This window comes from Diadema setosum, chromosome 9, assembly GCF_964275005.1.
Source record: "Diadema setosum chromosome 9, eeDiaSeto1, whole genome shotgun sequence".
Classification (NCBI taxonomy): domain Eukaryota; kingdom Metazoa; phylum Echinodermata; class Echinoidea; order Diadematoida; family Diadematidae; genus Diadema; species Diadema setosum.
Window position 1 is genome coordinate 31,577,020 of NC_092693.1, and position 16,285 is coordinate 31,593,304.

A 16,285-nucleotide genomic window follows, 5' to 3' on the forward strand; every position below is an offset into this window, starting at 1 on the left:
CTAAGTGCACACACACACACACACACACACACTACCTATGGAATTTTAAAGCAAAACATAATTGGCATTTAGACTATGTTACTCAAATGGAAAGCGATGAGATGAAGTCATGTATCTAGAATTCAAAAGGAGCAGCATCAATGAGACTGAGAATATCGATGAAGCAAATACTTCCGAATCAGTGGTACTATCTTTAACATCTGAGGGTAACACGTTCCATTCTTTTATGCAAGACACATAAAAAGAATTTAGGGCAATACTGGTAGATACATAAGGTAGATGCAGAAGGTTTTTCTGACGTGTATTATGGGAATGAACAACTGAGTTTTTGACAAACAAATCCAAAAATAAGGAGGGAGAACTGGACATGTGAAGCTTGTACATGAATGCCAACGAGTTAAAAGACACTAACTCGTTTAGAGGTAAACAACGCAGCTGTAAGAACTGGGGGACACTTGGCCTAGTAAAGTGTGAGCTTGTTATTAGCCTGATAGCTCTTTTTTGTAAAATAAACAATTTATGAAGATGGCTGTTATAAGTATTACCCCAAGCAACACTACAATACATCAAGTGAGGCATTATGATGCTATTATACAGTGTAGTCAAGACACTTTTAGGAACAATAAATGAGCAAGTGAGTGAGTGAATTCACGGTCGGGTGACGTCCAGTGCAAATGAAGAAAATAATAGAATAGGCTTCTACACATCGACGATTTTTCTTAAATAGCTCAATCAATAAAATAATGAATTGTTTTGTACACAAAATAAATAATGATACACTTGTACTAGGTAATCAATCGAGTACCAGTAGCAGAAATGATGGAATTGACGCGATCATGAAAAGCCGGGTTTTATTATGGATAGTGAAATAAGCAAATCATTAATGTTGAACTGACAGATCCCGGTGACAGATGAAACAATGAAGATAAACTTCAAAGGATATAACAAGACTATATCTTAGTACTTTTTTATATATATTATTTATATTTCAGAGACAGTTTGCTATAAAGTCAACTCACAACCTTTGAGACAATTAACAACAACAACAACAACAACAACAACAACAAAACCCAACAACAACAATTAACAACAAACTTTCTTTCCGGTAACGTGGGTGAGAGTCAGTCAGAATGAAAGTTCCAAATTGCAGTCTCAAAGTAATGATAATAACAATAATAATGAAATAATGAATAATAATAATAATGATAATAATAATAATAATAATAATAATAATAATAATAATAATAAGAAGAAGAAGAAGAAGAAGAAGAAGAAGAAGAAGAAGAATGATAATAATAATAATAATAATGATAATGTGGCATAAAGATAATAATAACAATAATTACAAACACACAGTCACACGGTACGGTGTTGTTTATGTGAAAATACCTCAAGTTCATCATTTAACCCCAGCGTTGCCAGGGACCCATTTAGGCCTATACATCTGAGTCGAGAGGGACGTGGTGGGTAAAACATCTTGTCCGAAGACGTTAACAAGATTGGGAGGGAATCGAACTACGGTCCTCCGATATATAACAACGGGAGTAGGGAGTCTTAGCCACGATGTCACAGCGCCCCCCCCCCCCCCAAAAAAAAAAATAATAATAATAGTAATCAGAAACTTTACAGATTTGTGACGAAGTTCTAGAGAATGTTTAAAGGTTCATCACGTATTGCTATATAACAAGTAACATTGATAGAAGCTTCGATATTAGGCAATCAAGAGTATAGGGCTAAGATATATTGGTCTTGGCATATACTCGATTTCGAAGTATAGGCCTATATAACATATTATAAAGACAGACATAATAGAAACGAACTATATAAGGCTGCTGTTTTGTTCATTGCAGGTTCATGTTGTTTATTGAGTTAAATTACTGTACACCCCCCCCCTCTCTCTCTCTCTCTCTCTCTCTCTCTCACGAGGAATAGTATGACTGTGTATATATTGTAACTTAAAACCAATGCGGATAGTTTGAACATGGTTGCCACAATTCAGGGCTCTATACTACATGACAGATTTAAAGTGCTTATACATTAAGACACAGATGTATTCGTGAGTGAAATTGATAACCACTATCAAAAGAATCAAGTGTACTGTTGATCAAAACCAGAAACTGGTCCAGGTTTCACTATAGCCGATGACCTATATGTAAAATAGAAAGTGCACTTTTTGTGAAGTGGAAGTATAACGGTGCCAAGGTTGGCTCTTTGGTCAGAGCGGCCTTCGGTGACCTATTGATAAATAAACCCAATCAGGCCTATTCTATCGTCTGTGTATAGCCATACATTGATGGATAACATCTTTGAGATATCACACAATGAATTTAAACAACTTAAACACTAACAACAAGCAAGTAAAAGCACAAGGAAGCAATTACTGGAATAGAGCAGTGATACAGTCCATAGGTCATACAAACGGCCAACTCAAGCAGGTTTATACAATGATTGGGAGGCGAGGGGGGGGGGGGTGTCAAACACGACATTTGAGTGGTCTGTAAGTTCACACATTATTAGTATAGGTTCCAATATAATATAATTGCAATGAACACTCATGATTGTATCATGACACTATACTCTTTACTGCTATATGCTGACCAAAGAAAAAAAAAACACCAAAAAACAACAACAACAAAACAGTAAAATCAATTTTAAGGTTAATGGGATATACGACCCTTCCCTCTTAAATAGTTTTCCCGCATGTTTATTATTTACTTTATCCACATATTAGATGACTCTGAAAACCTTGCTTTCTACATAAAACAAAATACGCACTGAAGCTTAACGTTAAATGCATCAAAAATATCTATATATGCAATATGCAATACACTCGATGATATCACCTCAATCATACGAAATATTCGGAATTAGAATACATCATTTTGGAAAAGAGACGATTTGAAGGTGCTGTCTCAATAATAAAGCATGATCTCAAAACTTTCATTAGCTTCTTCAACGTCACGGTTCTTTGTTCAGTTCATTCGAACCAGTAGAAGTGTGTTAAGGTCCCTGTCGATGGTTGAGAGGATTATGATAATCACGAAGCCCTCTGGTGGAGCAGTGACAATGATTAGCAAGCATTTCATTACATAAAAAAGGACAATAGATTGTTCTAAAACGAATTAATTTTCCCCATACGAGCTAGCCATGATGAAGAGTAACGACTACATGCTCTGCTTCATGTTGGGTATCATACGCTACCGGGTTCCGACACGTTCGATGCATCCGATACAAGTGCCATAAAAGTATGCAAGCATAAGCGGTGATGAATAAAGTGACTTTTGAAGTTTGTATATGTTATCATTTATATACTTACGTTTTCATTCACATAGAGTGTTTACTCTTTATCTACTTGTTCGTTCATTCAGTCACTAAAATAATCTATAAATAGATCATTTCTCTGCTAGTTTGTTCACCTTTTCCTAATCTATTTTCTGTACCTATATCACAAAATGTTGAAATGAAATACCTGGTACTTTCTTACAAGCGAAATCCTACTGTCCTATGCGTACATAACTCTTATACTCGTTTTGATTCACATCGTACTGTTTGAGGAGGCGTTGTTGCCAGCTGGCAGGTCAATGCTATGCTAAAAGCTAATACTCTCTCTCTCTCTCTCTCTCTCTCTCTCTCTCTCTCTCTCTATTTGACACTGATGTCACTTCTGACAGGTATTAATTTGCACATCCTTTTTTTTTTTAACTAGTATGTGACATTGTCAACTTCTATTGTCGTGCTTATTACCCTTTATACTCGAATCAAGCGCAATTCGAAGAAGGACAGAAATGTATTTATTATTTCAATTGTTTTCAATATTGTGGGTTGTTTTGCAGCTGTCTGTAAAATTGTTCTTTCCGGCCTACATTTTCCTGATCAAGAGTAATTTCCGTCATTGTTTTTGTCATTCCAGAGCTAGTATAGACAATTAGACTCTGCTGAAGGCCAGAAAAATTGACATTGATTGTTTAACCTCCTGTATAACACGAAATATCACTGTATGCGCATTTCAACGCCACTGAACAATATCGTTTTGTGATAGTTGTTGTTGGTGCTGTTGTTGTTTCAATAATACCACGTGGAGCCCCTACTTTGATGCAGATGCGATGTCGTGACACGTCTGTTGGAAGTCTAAGCAGACACAGTCATCATCTTTGCAGCTCATCAATAGGAGTAGAGACATTATACATGGACTTTGTGCCGGCGATTGAACAATAAGCGCAACTGGATTATTTCCATCACCAGCTCTGCTAATTTTCTCTGGTTTTCACATATTTTCCTTCGTTACCTGTCGGACTTTTTCATATCAAGTGTCATTTCCGAGGAAAATTGCCTGTCAGACAGACCATGCCAGAAAAGGAGACAAGAAGGTGATATAGATAAGATTATAAAGAAATATATATATATATATATATATATATATATATATATATATATATATGTGTGTGTGTGTGTGTGTGTGTGTGTGTGTGTGTGTGTGTATGTGTGTGTGTTTTCGCATAATATGTGATATGATATTATTATTATTATTCCTTTCTCTGAAAATTAATTGTCAACTATAGAAATTATCTTAACTGATGCTATGGGAGGTTACACTTCGTTATTCAGAAGATTAGTTATTTCGCAGGTTCGTCAATCCGAAAGTGGAATAAAGTTTGTTTTTCTTGAGGTTCGTCAATCCGAACAAGAAATTAGGTACGTTGTTAGTATACGCACTTTTTTCAGTTCAGGATAAACGAATCTATATCTAATTTTCGGAATTTTGAACCTTCGGAATAATTAAAAAAACAAATCTTATTTCATTTTCTGATTAACGACCTGTCGGAATGACGAACATCACCTAAATGGGGTACCTCGTTGTATGAACGATGGTGAATGAAACGATATACCATTACATAGTATTTGAAAAGCATTTCTTTGAAGGGGAATTTACCTCAAATGTCATGTGGATTCAGTGAACGCAGAGACAATTGATAACATTTTAGTGAAGTTTGAGGAAACTCCATCGATCCGTTCTAAAGTTATAAATTTGTTATTTTTCTTTTAAGATTTATGTGGCGTCATTAATGTATCTTGGTTTCGCAGTGTGACAATGGTATAAAGAATATAAAAAGAGGAATCAGCATGTTTCCAATTTTTTTTAGGAGCATTTGACTACCTTTTTACAGAGTCAGGGGAAAATATTACCCTTTGTATAATGTTCACAGTCTCTGAAGCAAATTGAAGGAAAGCGCACTTTTGAAGAAAGAGACATGTTGTGAAATTCTCCTTGTATATTCTTTGTTATCGTCGCCGTATCACACTGTGGCATCATGAATATAGTCATAATTTTCTTATATCCAGCGATGACGCCACAAGGATTTTACAAAAAAAAAAAATCCAGACATTTGAACGGATGGTCCTCAAACTTCACTATACAAATGAATCTGCATTCATTGAATCCACATGTTCAGGGAAATTCCCCTTTGACCAATAACATTTTTTTTTTCTTGAACTTTATAGTAACCATGGTAACCGTGGAGTTGACGATCACCTTGTGGAGGACAACATCTCCGAGTCCAGTGATGAGAAAGTGGCCATTCCACGGCACCTTGGCTTAATGGGATGCATTTGGCACACGGTAATTCAAAAAATTAGTTTCGCTCATTTTTTTTTTTCATTCAAGCATTTAATTGAATTTAGTTTAATTATCCTTCGGGTTTATGCCAGGTTTAAGTGTGTGCGTGTGTGTCACACACAAACACACTGCTATAGCTTCTGACCATCCGAGCATTGAGAATTTAGGGTTTCTGGGACGAACACTGAACTAGGGCTTTCTATAGCTCAGTCGGTAGAGCACCGGGCTAGCATCCGGAGGTCTCGGATTCGAATCCCAATGGAATCCCATTTTCTTTGCTCATTTTTCCACCAAGCATTTAATTGTCACTCTCCAATTTTCTTCAAAAAGTTATGCAGAAATATTGTAAACCACCAAAATGTTGCATTCGATTGTGTAATATATTAAACACTTGCCTCGCATATCCTCCTCCATCTACTGCACTTATAGATTCAATCAAATTTATAAGACTGCATGCTATAATGTATTTAGAACACTGTTCAATGATTATATTACTTGTTTAAAACAAAGATATAACAACCGGCAGAAATCGACCGAAAAAGACGAAACTTTCGATGAAAGTCAAGTCCCACCCTAAATATCTGGATATCGCGCCTTTCTAAACTAGTGTCGATGTGTAATGGATCTTTTTTTTTTTTTTTTTGCCTAGTTTCGAACTCATGGGTCTTATTTGCCTTGTGTCTTGCCCATGGGCAGTGTTACAGTTTTTCTTAGTGTCTAGCTCGTGGGCCGTATAACTCGTGGGTGTAGAGCTCGTGGGATGACCCAATTTAATTTGTCTATCGGGACCATCAGCGCGAAGATGAAGTTTAATACGAACATTATAATGGTTCTTTTGCCCACGATTAACTCGCCAGACATTGTGGCTATAAATCCATGAGGGTTAATCTCTTTGCTTTTAACCCGAGGTTGGAACCGTGATCGGTACCGGCATCTTCATCTCCCCTTCGGGTATCCTTAGGGGTTCAAGTGGGTCAGTGGGTGTGGCTCTCATCTTCTGGGTGTTGTGTGGTCTCATTAACACACTCGGGACTCTCATCTACACCGAGCTGTCTCTGATGTTCAAAAAATCTGGAGGTAAGTCAATCTTATCATGACACTCCTTGGTGATATACACATGGAGGTACTACGCGATACCTCCTCGGAGGCACAGCGTATTCTTGGTTTGATGCCTTCTTAGCCTTTTGACAAGGCCTCGTGGCTGAAGATTGTGACTAACTCGCCAAACCGAGAACCGCGAGAAACGGGTGAACGCGAGACCGAGTGGCGCTAATGCCTTCTGTGCCTTCGACCTTCTCGGTCTGGACTCTTTCACGTCATGTCCATCTTATCCCTTGCTGGTAACGAGCAGAAGGTTATTCAATCGGTCGTTAATCCGAATATGAAATAAGGTACGCTTATCCGAAATTGTAAACACGGTACGTACTAACGAACTTTCAGAATTACGAACCTTATTTCGTTCTTGGATTAATGAATCTTCGGAATAACGAATCTTATTTCATTTTAGGAATAACGAATTTACGGATCGTGTTTCATTTTCGGATTAACGAATCTTTGGAAAACCGAACCTTATTTCACTTTCGGATTAACGACCGTTCGAAAGAACGAACATTTGGAATAACATACATGCGTATACAAAACTGTAACATATTCAGCCTGTTGAATGCGGTTTGGGGATGAAGCCACGTCACTTTCTCCTATGATATACCAACTCGTTCATTGTCATTATGGACACCAAATATCGGGATATTGATCCGTGAAATGTTTTTCTTTTAAGCCATGATGGTATATCATTGTTACATAGTGTGAAACCATATTGAAGTCACGATACTTGTCTAAATATTTTGTGGGTTTTACGGATGATGTCACGATTTCACAATTTTTCTCTTCCATTATTTCAAAATGGCATGATTATACGTAGAGCAACAGCTAATAAATTCTGGAGCATGTTTCTGTAAAAGAAAATAATATTTGTAAAATAGATAAGTGTCGTATAAATATGTTGCGATAAATAACATGAGAGGCTGTCTCATAATGATCAGATCTTCAGCCTACACTGCAGTATTAGTTATGTTTTTTAGCAAAACTCATCTTTCTCCAGAATTAAATGTCGAACTCTTGAAAAGGCAACGTCGTTAGGCCACTGTAAAGTCATTCGTTATAGAGCTCAGTGAAAACAAACAAACCAACAAACACTCTTAAAGAATGATGATACTCCAAAGTATAGTATACATGTGTTGAGATAACACATAACGCTTTATAAACCACTTGTGTCTTCGAGAAAAGTTCAAGTCACTGCTATGGCTATGTTATCCCATCTGCACATTTCGCTCAAGGTGAACTGGCCTTCTTGCTGGAGGGCTGGGGTCCCGGCCTGGCCTTCCTGAAGCTCTGGATGATGGCCATTGTCACGACGGCTTCTTACTGCGTCCAGTCGATCACCATCGCCCAGTATCTTCTCACCCCTTTCTTCCAGTGCTCCGAACCCCCCGTCGTCGCTGTCCAGTTATTTGCCGCAGCATGCATTAGTAAATATGATAATGATATAACTTATGAAAATATACATGTGTATATACATAATTATAAAACAATGTAATCATGTAATCATGTCCGATACATGAGAAATACATTTCATTTTTGTGTGTGTGTTTTTTTTACATATGAAAATATTACTCTCTTGTGGACATGACTATCATAACAATATGAATATCGCAGCTTTAAATACATACATATATTAATTATAATGTATACAGAATAAGCATAAACACACAGATATTCATATGCAACATATTCGCATGTTTAATATGAATTTTGGAGGTCCTGTAACTACACACAAACACTCCCAAACACAACGGAATATTCATATCTGTGTTGTTAATAAAAAAGGCTTAGAACAATTTTCATTCCTTCAAACACCTTATCATTCCTTGTTTCCTTCAAAACAATGAAGTTTGCAATTCATCATCATCATCAATACATTCTCCTTTCCAGTCTGTGATGTCTGAGTCTTTTCTTCATGTTGCTGTACATCTTTCCTTTCTTTAATCATGCATCGTTTGTCACCTCCCTTTAGACTTTGATTTTTATGGTCTTCTGTTCCATGTGGACCCTGCTTGGAATTAATTCACTCTGCCAGTCTAAAATGCTAGACATGCTAAACTGTCAATATTCAAACACATTATTTGTATTTACGTTACATCTTCAATGAAAGTACACTGCAAAAAGTCCGGTGTTAAATATGAAACACCGAGCTGGTGTTAAATTTCCGGTACTCATTCATCACCTCCGGGTGTCATTTCAAAATATAATTTTTTTTTTTTTGAGAGTTTCTTAGTTACTGAATTTCTTGTTAATTCTGTACTTCAACAAGACGATGAAGAATTTTCCGATAAAGTACTTGATTTTTGAAAAAATGTGTAAACACATTTACACCACAGTAACACCAGTTGGTGTGTTCTCGAAGCTGGACGGGTGTTATACCATTGAAATTAACACCACCAATATCAAATCAACACCATGCGGTGTCATTAATGAATTAACTCCAGCGCAGTGTCAAAAATATCACCAGCTACAGTGTCAAATTAACACCACGAAGTGCCAGGTGAACACTTTTTAACACCGTCACAATACATTTTCTACACCTGTGGGTGTGGTCCTCTATTGAAGATTGATCGGTGTTAGATTTAACACCCACGGTGTTAAATCTAACACCGATGTTTTTACAGTGTATAGTAAAAAGAAATGTGATATTGAAATAATCGCTTTAATACAGGTCAACTTTTCAATTCATTTCCCTGATTTTTACATGTGTTCATCTAATGATAATGTAGTTTTCATCGTGGCCATAAACTGCATCAACGTCAGACTGTCGTCCCATTTTGCCGCCTTCTTCACTGTCACCAAAACTTTCGGACTTATGGTTGTCATAGCAACTGGAATGTACAATCTAGGTCTAGGTAGGTTGTTGTGTTTGATTCCATATCATTATCAGGTGTGATTTTTGGTGCACCATGAAGCATATTTTGATGTTTTGCTGAATTCGACAAAAATGGTCGAGTATTTCCGCACTCAAACTCCGCTTGATCATAGAATGAGAAAAAGACAGTAATTTCACTGAAGACAAACATCGTTTCGCATTGTGTTATTTCATAACTCTTTAACTGTCCAATCCAAGCATATTCCACGAAACAAAGACGCAAGTTGTTTTCAGAGAAACTGAGTCCTTGTTGTTCTATCTAAAACTCTCTTTATGGAAACATTATTAATCCAACTTGATAAAGTATGAAAATTTAGTGGAATATGACAATATTATTGTTATGAAACAAAATAGTTGAGAGCAGTCTCGCTTCACGTCCCAAGCACTCGAGAATGCAAACTAGAATGCCAAAGCTAAAATTGCTTTTCAGGATCAAGTTTGGGGTTGACGCATGCCTTTACTTAATACATAAAATTGCCTACAATTGATGATGAGTTATTGCAAAATTTGGTATGCCAGTAATGGCTTCTGTCTGTGCTTACTTCCGCAGGTAGAGTATCTAACCTACAAAATGCCTTTCCTTCCGGCCACTTTGACGTTAAATTGTTGCCGATTGCTTTCTACTCGGGAATGTTCGCATACTCTGGATGGTAAGATTTTATTTCAAAAAGTTTTGTTCACCACAATCCACGAGGCCCATAGATTGTGTCAATAAGAGAAATATTGATGTTCGAGCATTTCGCTCAGCCGGTTTTCCTCTTCTCTTCTGTAGGAATATATTATTCAAAATGATATGGAAATACATTTTGTATTAATGTTGATAAAGTAATCTATAGAATACTGACGTCCTGCGCTATTGTACTTACATTCTTTTGTTTTCACTGTTCATCTACAACAGGGACACAGCGTTATCGTTAACCGAGGAAGTTAAGCGTCCAGAAAGGTAAAATATTACATGTCCCACAAAATTAAAAGAAAGTCGTACTGTTGGTATTGATACTTTTATCAATAATTTTGTCCTTGGAATGTTTTTTTCCTTTTCCTTTTGTCAATGTTTGTGATCATTTCCCTATCATAATACGTGATAACATCGATGTTAATCCTACAATTTAGCATCATTTTGTATCACCATAGCGATCTTTCTCAGGATATTCCCTGAGTGAGATCATTGTAGCCAGAAACTTGGCAGTTGTTTGCAAACCTTAGCATAATTCGCAATCCAGAATTATTCTAAATGCCGCCAAAATAACAACGAACTTCCTATAATGTCACGTGTTTGGTTCTAGAAACATTCCGCTAAGTTTGATCATCTCAATGACTGGAATCACCATTGTCTACATCCTGGCCAACATCTCCTACCTGACCCTGCTCTCACCAACTGATATTATCACCTCGGAGGCAGTGGCTGCGGTTAGTATAAGATGACATCCATGACGATTATGACGTGTTGCTTAGTTCATAATGATAATGACGAATGATCAGTATAGATCAGTATCAGTATGAGTATTTATCGGTAGTTAATCATTTAAAAAGCTATATTTACCAAAATGAAAAGTATATTCTCCATAGAAACATCATCCATTATCTAAGATGCGACATTCTGTAGCGACAAAACGGTTATGCATGCATGAGGAGGAGTTGATGTTGACGATACGGGATGTTGACAACATTGTTAATGATGCTGATAATCATAATGAGTATGCAGACTGGTGATTAACGTAATCATGATGATCCTCTTGTTTTAGGTCACTATGGTGATGAAAGTAACGATTTTGATATCTTTCCCTTGCCTTGACCATTTTCTACTCCGAGGCAAAAGCAGCATAGTCAATTTTTACTTTATGATGTAACTGATCGGTAACCAGCTGTTGTAATTGTGATAACATCGTTGACTTTTCTGATGTTAGAGATGTTAGTGACTGTAGTAGAGATGGAGATGGGGAGATAAGAGAACGATGTCTGCTTTCCTGGTAATTTGTCTTATAATTGATGATACACTATGTCTCGTCGATGGAGACATTGTCGAAAGCGAATCATTGATATCTGACTACACCTGTTGCTCTTGTATTCCTACGAACAGGACTACAGTGTGCTGGCACTGGGACGGTGGTCGTGGCTGATATGGTTCTTTGTCGCCATGTCCGCCATGGGTAACCTTAACAGCGGAACCTTCAAACGCGGAAGGTAATACAATGTATTATCATTATCACCGTCTGATATTGAGAAACACTCCAGGCACAATATAGACAAACAAAAGAAATATTCGCCTCATTCCAAAACGAACATTGCAACGAAACATATAAGTTTAATTTTCACCGATTGTTACTGTGTCTTAATTGGTTCACTATTATCATCAGGGATATAATAAAACACAAATTATAATCCCTGTTGTACATTATTCATGGTTTCGGCATATTGCTGCTTTGTTAGTTAATTACTATTGTGTTCTTTCTCAAAATGTTTTGTTTTGTTTGTTTCCTGGTTTAATATTATATGGATTATGATGAATCGAATGTGATCATGTAGACGTGGCTAGAATCATGTCAATTTTCTTGACATACGTTTACTATCGATCTGCAATCTTTTTGATCATGACACCAGGCAGGTGTTTGCGGCAGCACGGGACGGTCTCTTCCCCGAGATCATGGCGATGCTGAGCATCACTCGCCGTACGCCAATACCCGCCGTCCTCTCTCTGCTCATTTCCCTCGTCTACCTGGTCGAAGTCGATGTCATCAAGCTCATTCAGTACATGGCCTTCATCGAGAACATATTTGACACGATGACTGTGGCAGTCCTGCCTTACTACCGGTGGAAGCACCCCGAGGCCGATCGACCCTTTAAGGTACCCACAATCAAAAGACCGTCATCCCATTAGAGCTAGACGCCCAGGAGTTATACCCACGAGTTAGGCACTGAAAAAGGGTTTAATGAATCATACACCCAAGCGTCATAAACAGCTCACGAAGTAGACACCAAGGAAAGCAAGCTCATGAGTTAGACACTATTAGAGGGAAATATTCCAGTGTCTGTCTCGTGGACCGTACAGCTCGTGAGCCTTGATCTCTTAGGTCCGAATTCACGAAGGTGGTACAAACAAAACCATGGCTTAAACCATGGACAAAAACTATGGATCGCCAAGTGTCGCACGGAATATTTCGTTACGAAATTGGTCATTTCGTCGACAAAATGACCGTTTCGTTAACGAAATTATCATATCGTGGACTAAATGTTCATTAAGTTACAAAATGTTGTCATTTCGTTACAAAATAATCATTTCATCGACGAAATGACTGATTTCGTAACGAAATATTCCATGCGACACTTGGCACTCCATGGTTTTTGTCCATGGTTTAAACCATGGTTTCATTTGTACCACCTTCGTGAATTCGGGCCATTGTGTCTAACTCGTGGGCTGTATGACTCGTGAGTAGTATAACCTGTGGGCTTTAAAGGGAACGCAAACCCAAAGAACAATGTGGATTGTGTGACAGCAGCAACATTTATGTAGAACACATCAGCGAAAGTTTGAAGAAAATCGGACAGTCGATGCAAAAGTTATGAATTTTTAAAGTTTTGGTGTTGGAAGCGCTGGATGAGGAGACTACTAGAGGTTATGACGTATTAGTGGACAACAATATAAAGAAAATATAAAGAAAATTCCAAAAAAAGTCATTTTTTATGAAAATTACCAATTCCATCAACTCGATACTGACATATGTTAAGGGTAGCAATCATTCCCCCTGCTTTCTGAAAGCGGTTAGTCAAGTGCTCTTTCATAATGCTAGAAAAGTGAATTTTTGTAGAATTTTCTTTATATTTTATTTTCTATGAACGGATGTGGATGTCACACTGTAAATAGAATACTTGTCTTTCATGTGTCCACATCTCTTCATGTTTAGTTGTGTTTTTTTGTGTGTTGCTTTTGTTATGGTAGAAATTGCAACAATTTATTTTATTACAGCAGATATATATATATATATATATATACATGTATATATATATATATATATATATACAATACTTAAAAAAAAAAGGATTCAGGATAATCGTAACGAGGTGTGGATGAGGTTCCAAAATTTGACAAATTAAACAAGCACACTGAAATACAGAGCATACCTATTTGTACTTTGCTGTTCTTGCAGTGTCCAGTCATAGCTGTCGTGATCTACATGGCCTGTCAGATCTTCATCATGGGCATGGCATTTTATCTGGATCCCGTGAAAAAGTCCATCGGATTGGTGGTATCACTCAGTGGGATTCCTGTATATTTCGCCTTCTTCAGTCGACGCTACAGGATCAAGTGCATCAGGCCGTACTCGGGTATGATCAGTGTATGACACAATTTCCTATAAACTGTCGTTGCGCATGCATGAAATTGATTTAAAATGATAATAATGATAATAAAGTGAATTAAACGATATGGATCAATATAAGTTTGAGACATGACACCTTCAATTCACACACAGCCACAACAGGGGACACAAAGGGTAAGAGGGAACCCCCGACAGTAAAATTCAATGCACAGCAGTCATTTCACTGCAGTTTAATTTACACTTGTAATAATTCATGTACGCAATTAATGCAATGCAATACAATATATACATATTATCTTAATCATAATTCGTCTTCAGTTTGAAATAATATTAATTAATCTTTACTATTTTCATACTTCATTTTTGTACGTAGCTCTGTCTGCATTTTATATTTCTTTTTACTTCTCATAAATATGCAGGACCCCTTTGTAATTCAGTTTCCTACATCTGAAAGGGCTACCCTGAAAAAAAAAAGAAGGAATAAATGAAAAAAAAATAAACAAAGATAAACAAATTATGTTTGAAAAAGGGGCTACATTGCTTAACCCGTTAAACCATTATTCGCTAACTCGAGACAGATAATGAAAATTTCCCTGCAAACACATGTCCACATGTCTGTATAAGATGAAAGGATCCTTTTCAAAGAATTTTGTTCCGTAGACAAAGCATTACTGACAATTTTAGTGCCATGTTTGGAGAGAAACTCCGTTTTGTGATAGATGAGATTTGGAATACAATTTTCTGATCAGTTATTATATTCTGTTTTCTTTTCTTTCAGAAAAGGCGACCAGATTTTTACAGAGACTCTTCGTTTGCATCCACCAGGAAAAGAAGACATATTAATCCAAACGGAACATCAAATTTAATCGTCGCTTTTTAATTCAGAAACACTGTACAGACAATACTAAGAGAATATGCTTTAGATTTGTGATGTTCGTTATTCCAAAGGTTCGTTTATTCGAAAATGAAATAAGGTTCGTTTTACCAGCGGTTTCTTAAACCGAAAATGATACAAGGCTCGTTAATCCAAAAACGAAAAGAAAATTCGTAGTAACGAACTTTCGGAATCACCACAATCATTTCGTCTTGGGACTAGCGAACCTTTGGAATTTACGATTTTTTTTTTCATTTTCAGAGTAACGAAGTTAGGAATATCGAGCCTTTTGAATTACAGATTGTAACCACTTTAGATACCTAATTAAGCAAAGACATGGTTTGTGTGTGACAGGCTTAGTACAGCCTGACTAATCGGTCCTCATTCTATCTTCCAATTTTGCTGTTTTTCATCTCATGTTATTTCAGCTGTCGAACTTAACTTTTTCCTGTTTCAATTCTGGCAATATATAAGAACCTTAAAAAGGAACATTGTCATCAGTTAAACTTTTCGACTTCGGAGTTGTACGCTTACTATCTATCAGGCCTACTCTACTTTGGTAGAGTGTGTCCAAGAGTGAACAGATGATGGGACTCAAGAACTGCAGGCATAGAAGGCGTGTAAACAGCAGAATGTAGGCCTACATTATTTTAGTTGAGACATCTCAGATATGATATTTACTACAAAATCAAACATAAATTTTAATACCTTCATACTTCCATGTTTGTTTGGGGTTTTTCCGAATTCGATTTTACAGGTTTTTATTTGGCATACCATTACTCTGTTCTTCATTGATCGAATGTGTTAGAATGTCTTCAAAGGCGATTTCCTTAAAATTGTGTCGGTACAATATCCGACAATTCTATTCTATTCTATTCTATTCTTTCTATTGCAGACTTTGTGGAAATAAACTTGAAGCATATCCTGATCAGAAAGCATGTGGTATGTGGAAATTTCAAAGTGGTCGGAAACAGGATTTTTTAATATTCTTTTTTTTTTTTTTTTTTTTTTTTACTTTCACACATGAGACAAGAAGGAACGTCTCCTGATCTTTTTATGAGCGGCCAGGTGTATTATTTTGCATGTTTGTGATATGGACATACTGTTGATTAAAATGTTTGACCTGTTGCCATATCGTAATAGTATATTTTGGTGTTTTTAACACATCGGAATTCAATTGTGTCAGTGCGGATGTATGTGTCCTTGTGTCTTGGCATGTGTTTTACTGCTCGCGTGTCGTGCATTATGTGTATGTACAGTATGTCTATCTGTTTAATATTCACTTGTATTATGTAAGTGTGTTTGTGAGTATTATTTCAGGGCATCTCTTTTGTTTTCTTTTTGCGTACATGCGCACGTTCTGTGTGTTCGGTTTTGACTTTTTTCAAATCCGAAAAGGCAAGAATGCTAGATGTTAGCTCTCGTTTTCTCGTCCTCTTGGGGTGCGAGAAGTCAGTTGTGAGACCTTTTTTTTTTTTTTTTTTTTTTTACACGTACCGAGTTTG

The 16,285-nt window shown here is 36.8% G+C and overlaps 1 protein-coding gene across 1 annotated transcript; it reads left to right on the forward strand.

Annotated features, from left to right (window-relative positions):
- The first annotated feature begins 4,344 nt into the window (after window positions 1-4,344).
- Window positions 4,345-14,749, forward strand: LOC140233306 (Y+L amino acid transporter 2-like). Its single transcript, XM_072313417.1, has 12 exons — window positions 4,345-4,367; window positions 5,500-5,617; window positions 6,523-6,691; window positions 7,951-8,142; window positions 9,445-9,570; window positions 10,141-10,240; window positions 10,489-10,533; window positions 10,877-11,000; window positions 11,671-11,774; window positions 12,192-12,435; window positions 13,736-13,913; window positions 14,685-14,749. Exons 1-12 carry the CDS (start codon window positions 4,345-4,347, stop codon window positions 14,747-14,749), a joined length of 1,488 nt encoding a protein of 495 aa, XP_072169518.1.
- The last annotated feature ends 1,536 nt before the right edge of the window (window positions 14,750-16,285 follow it).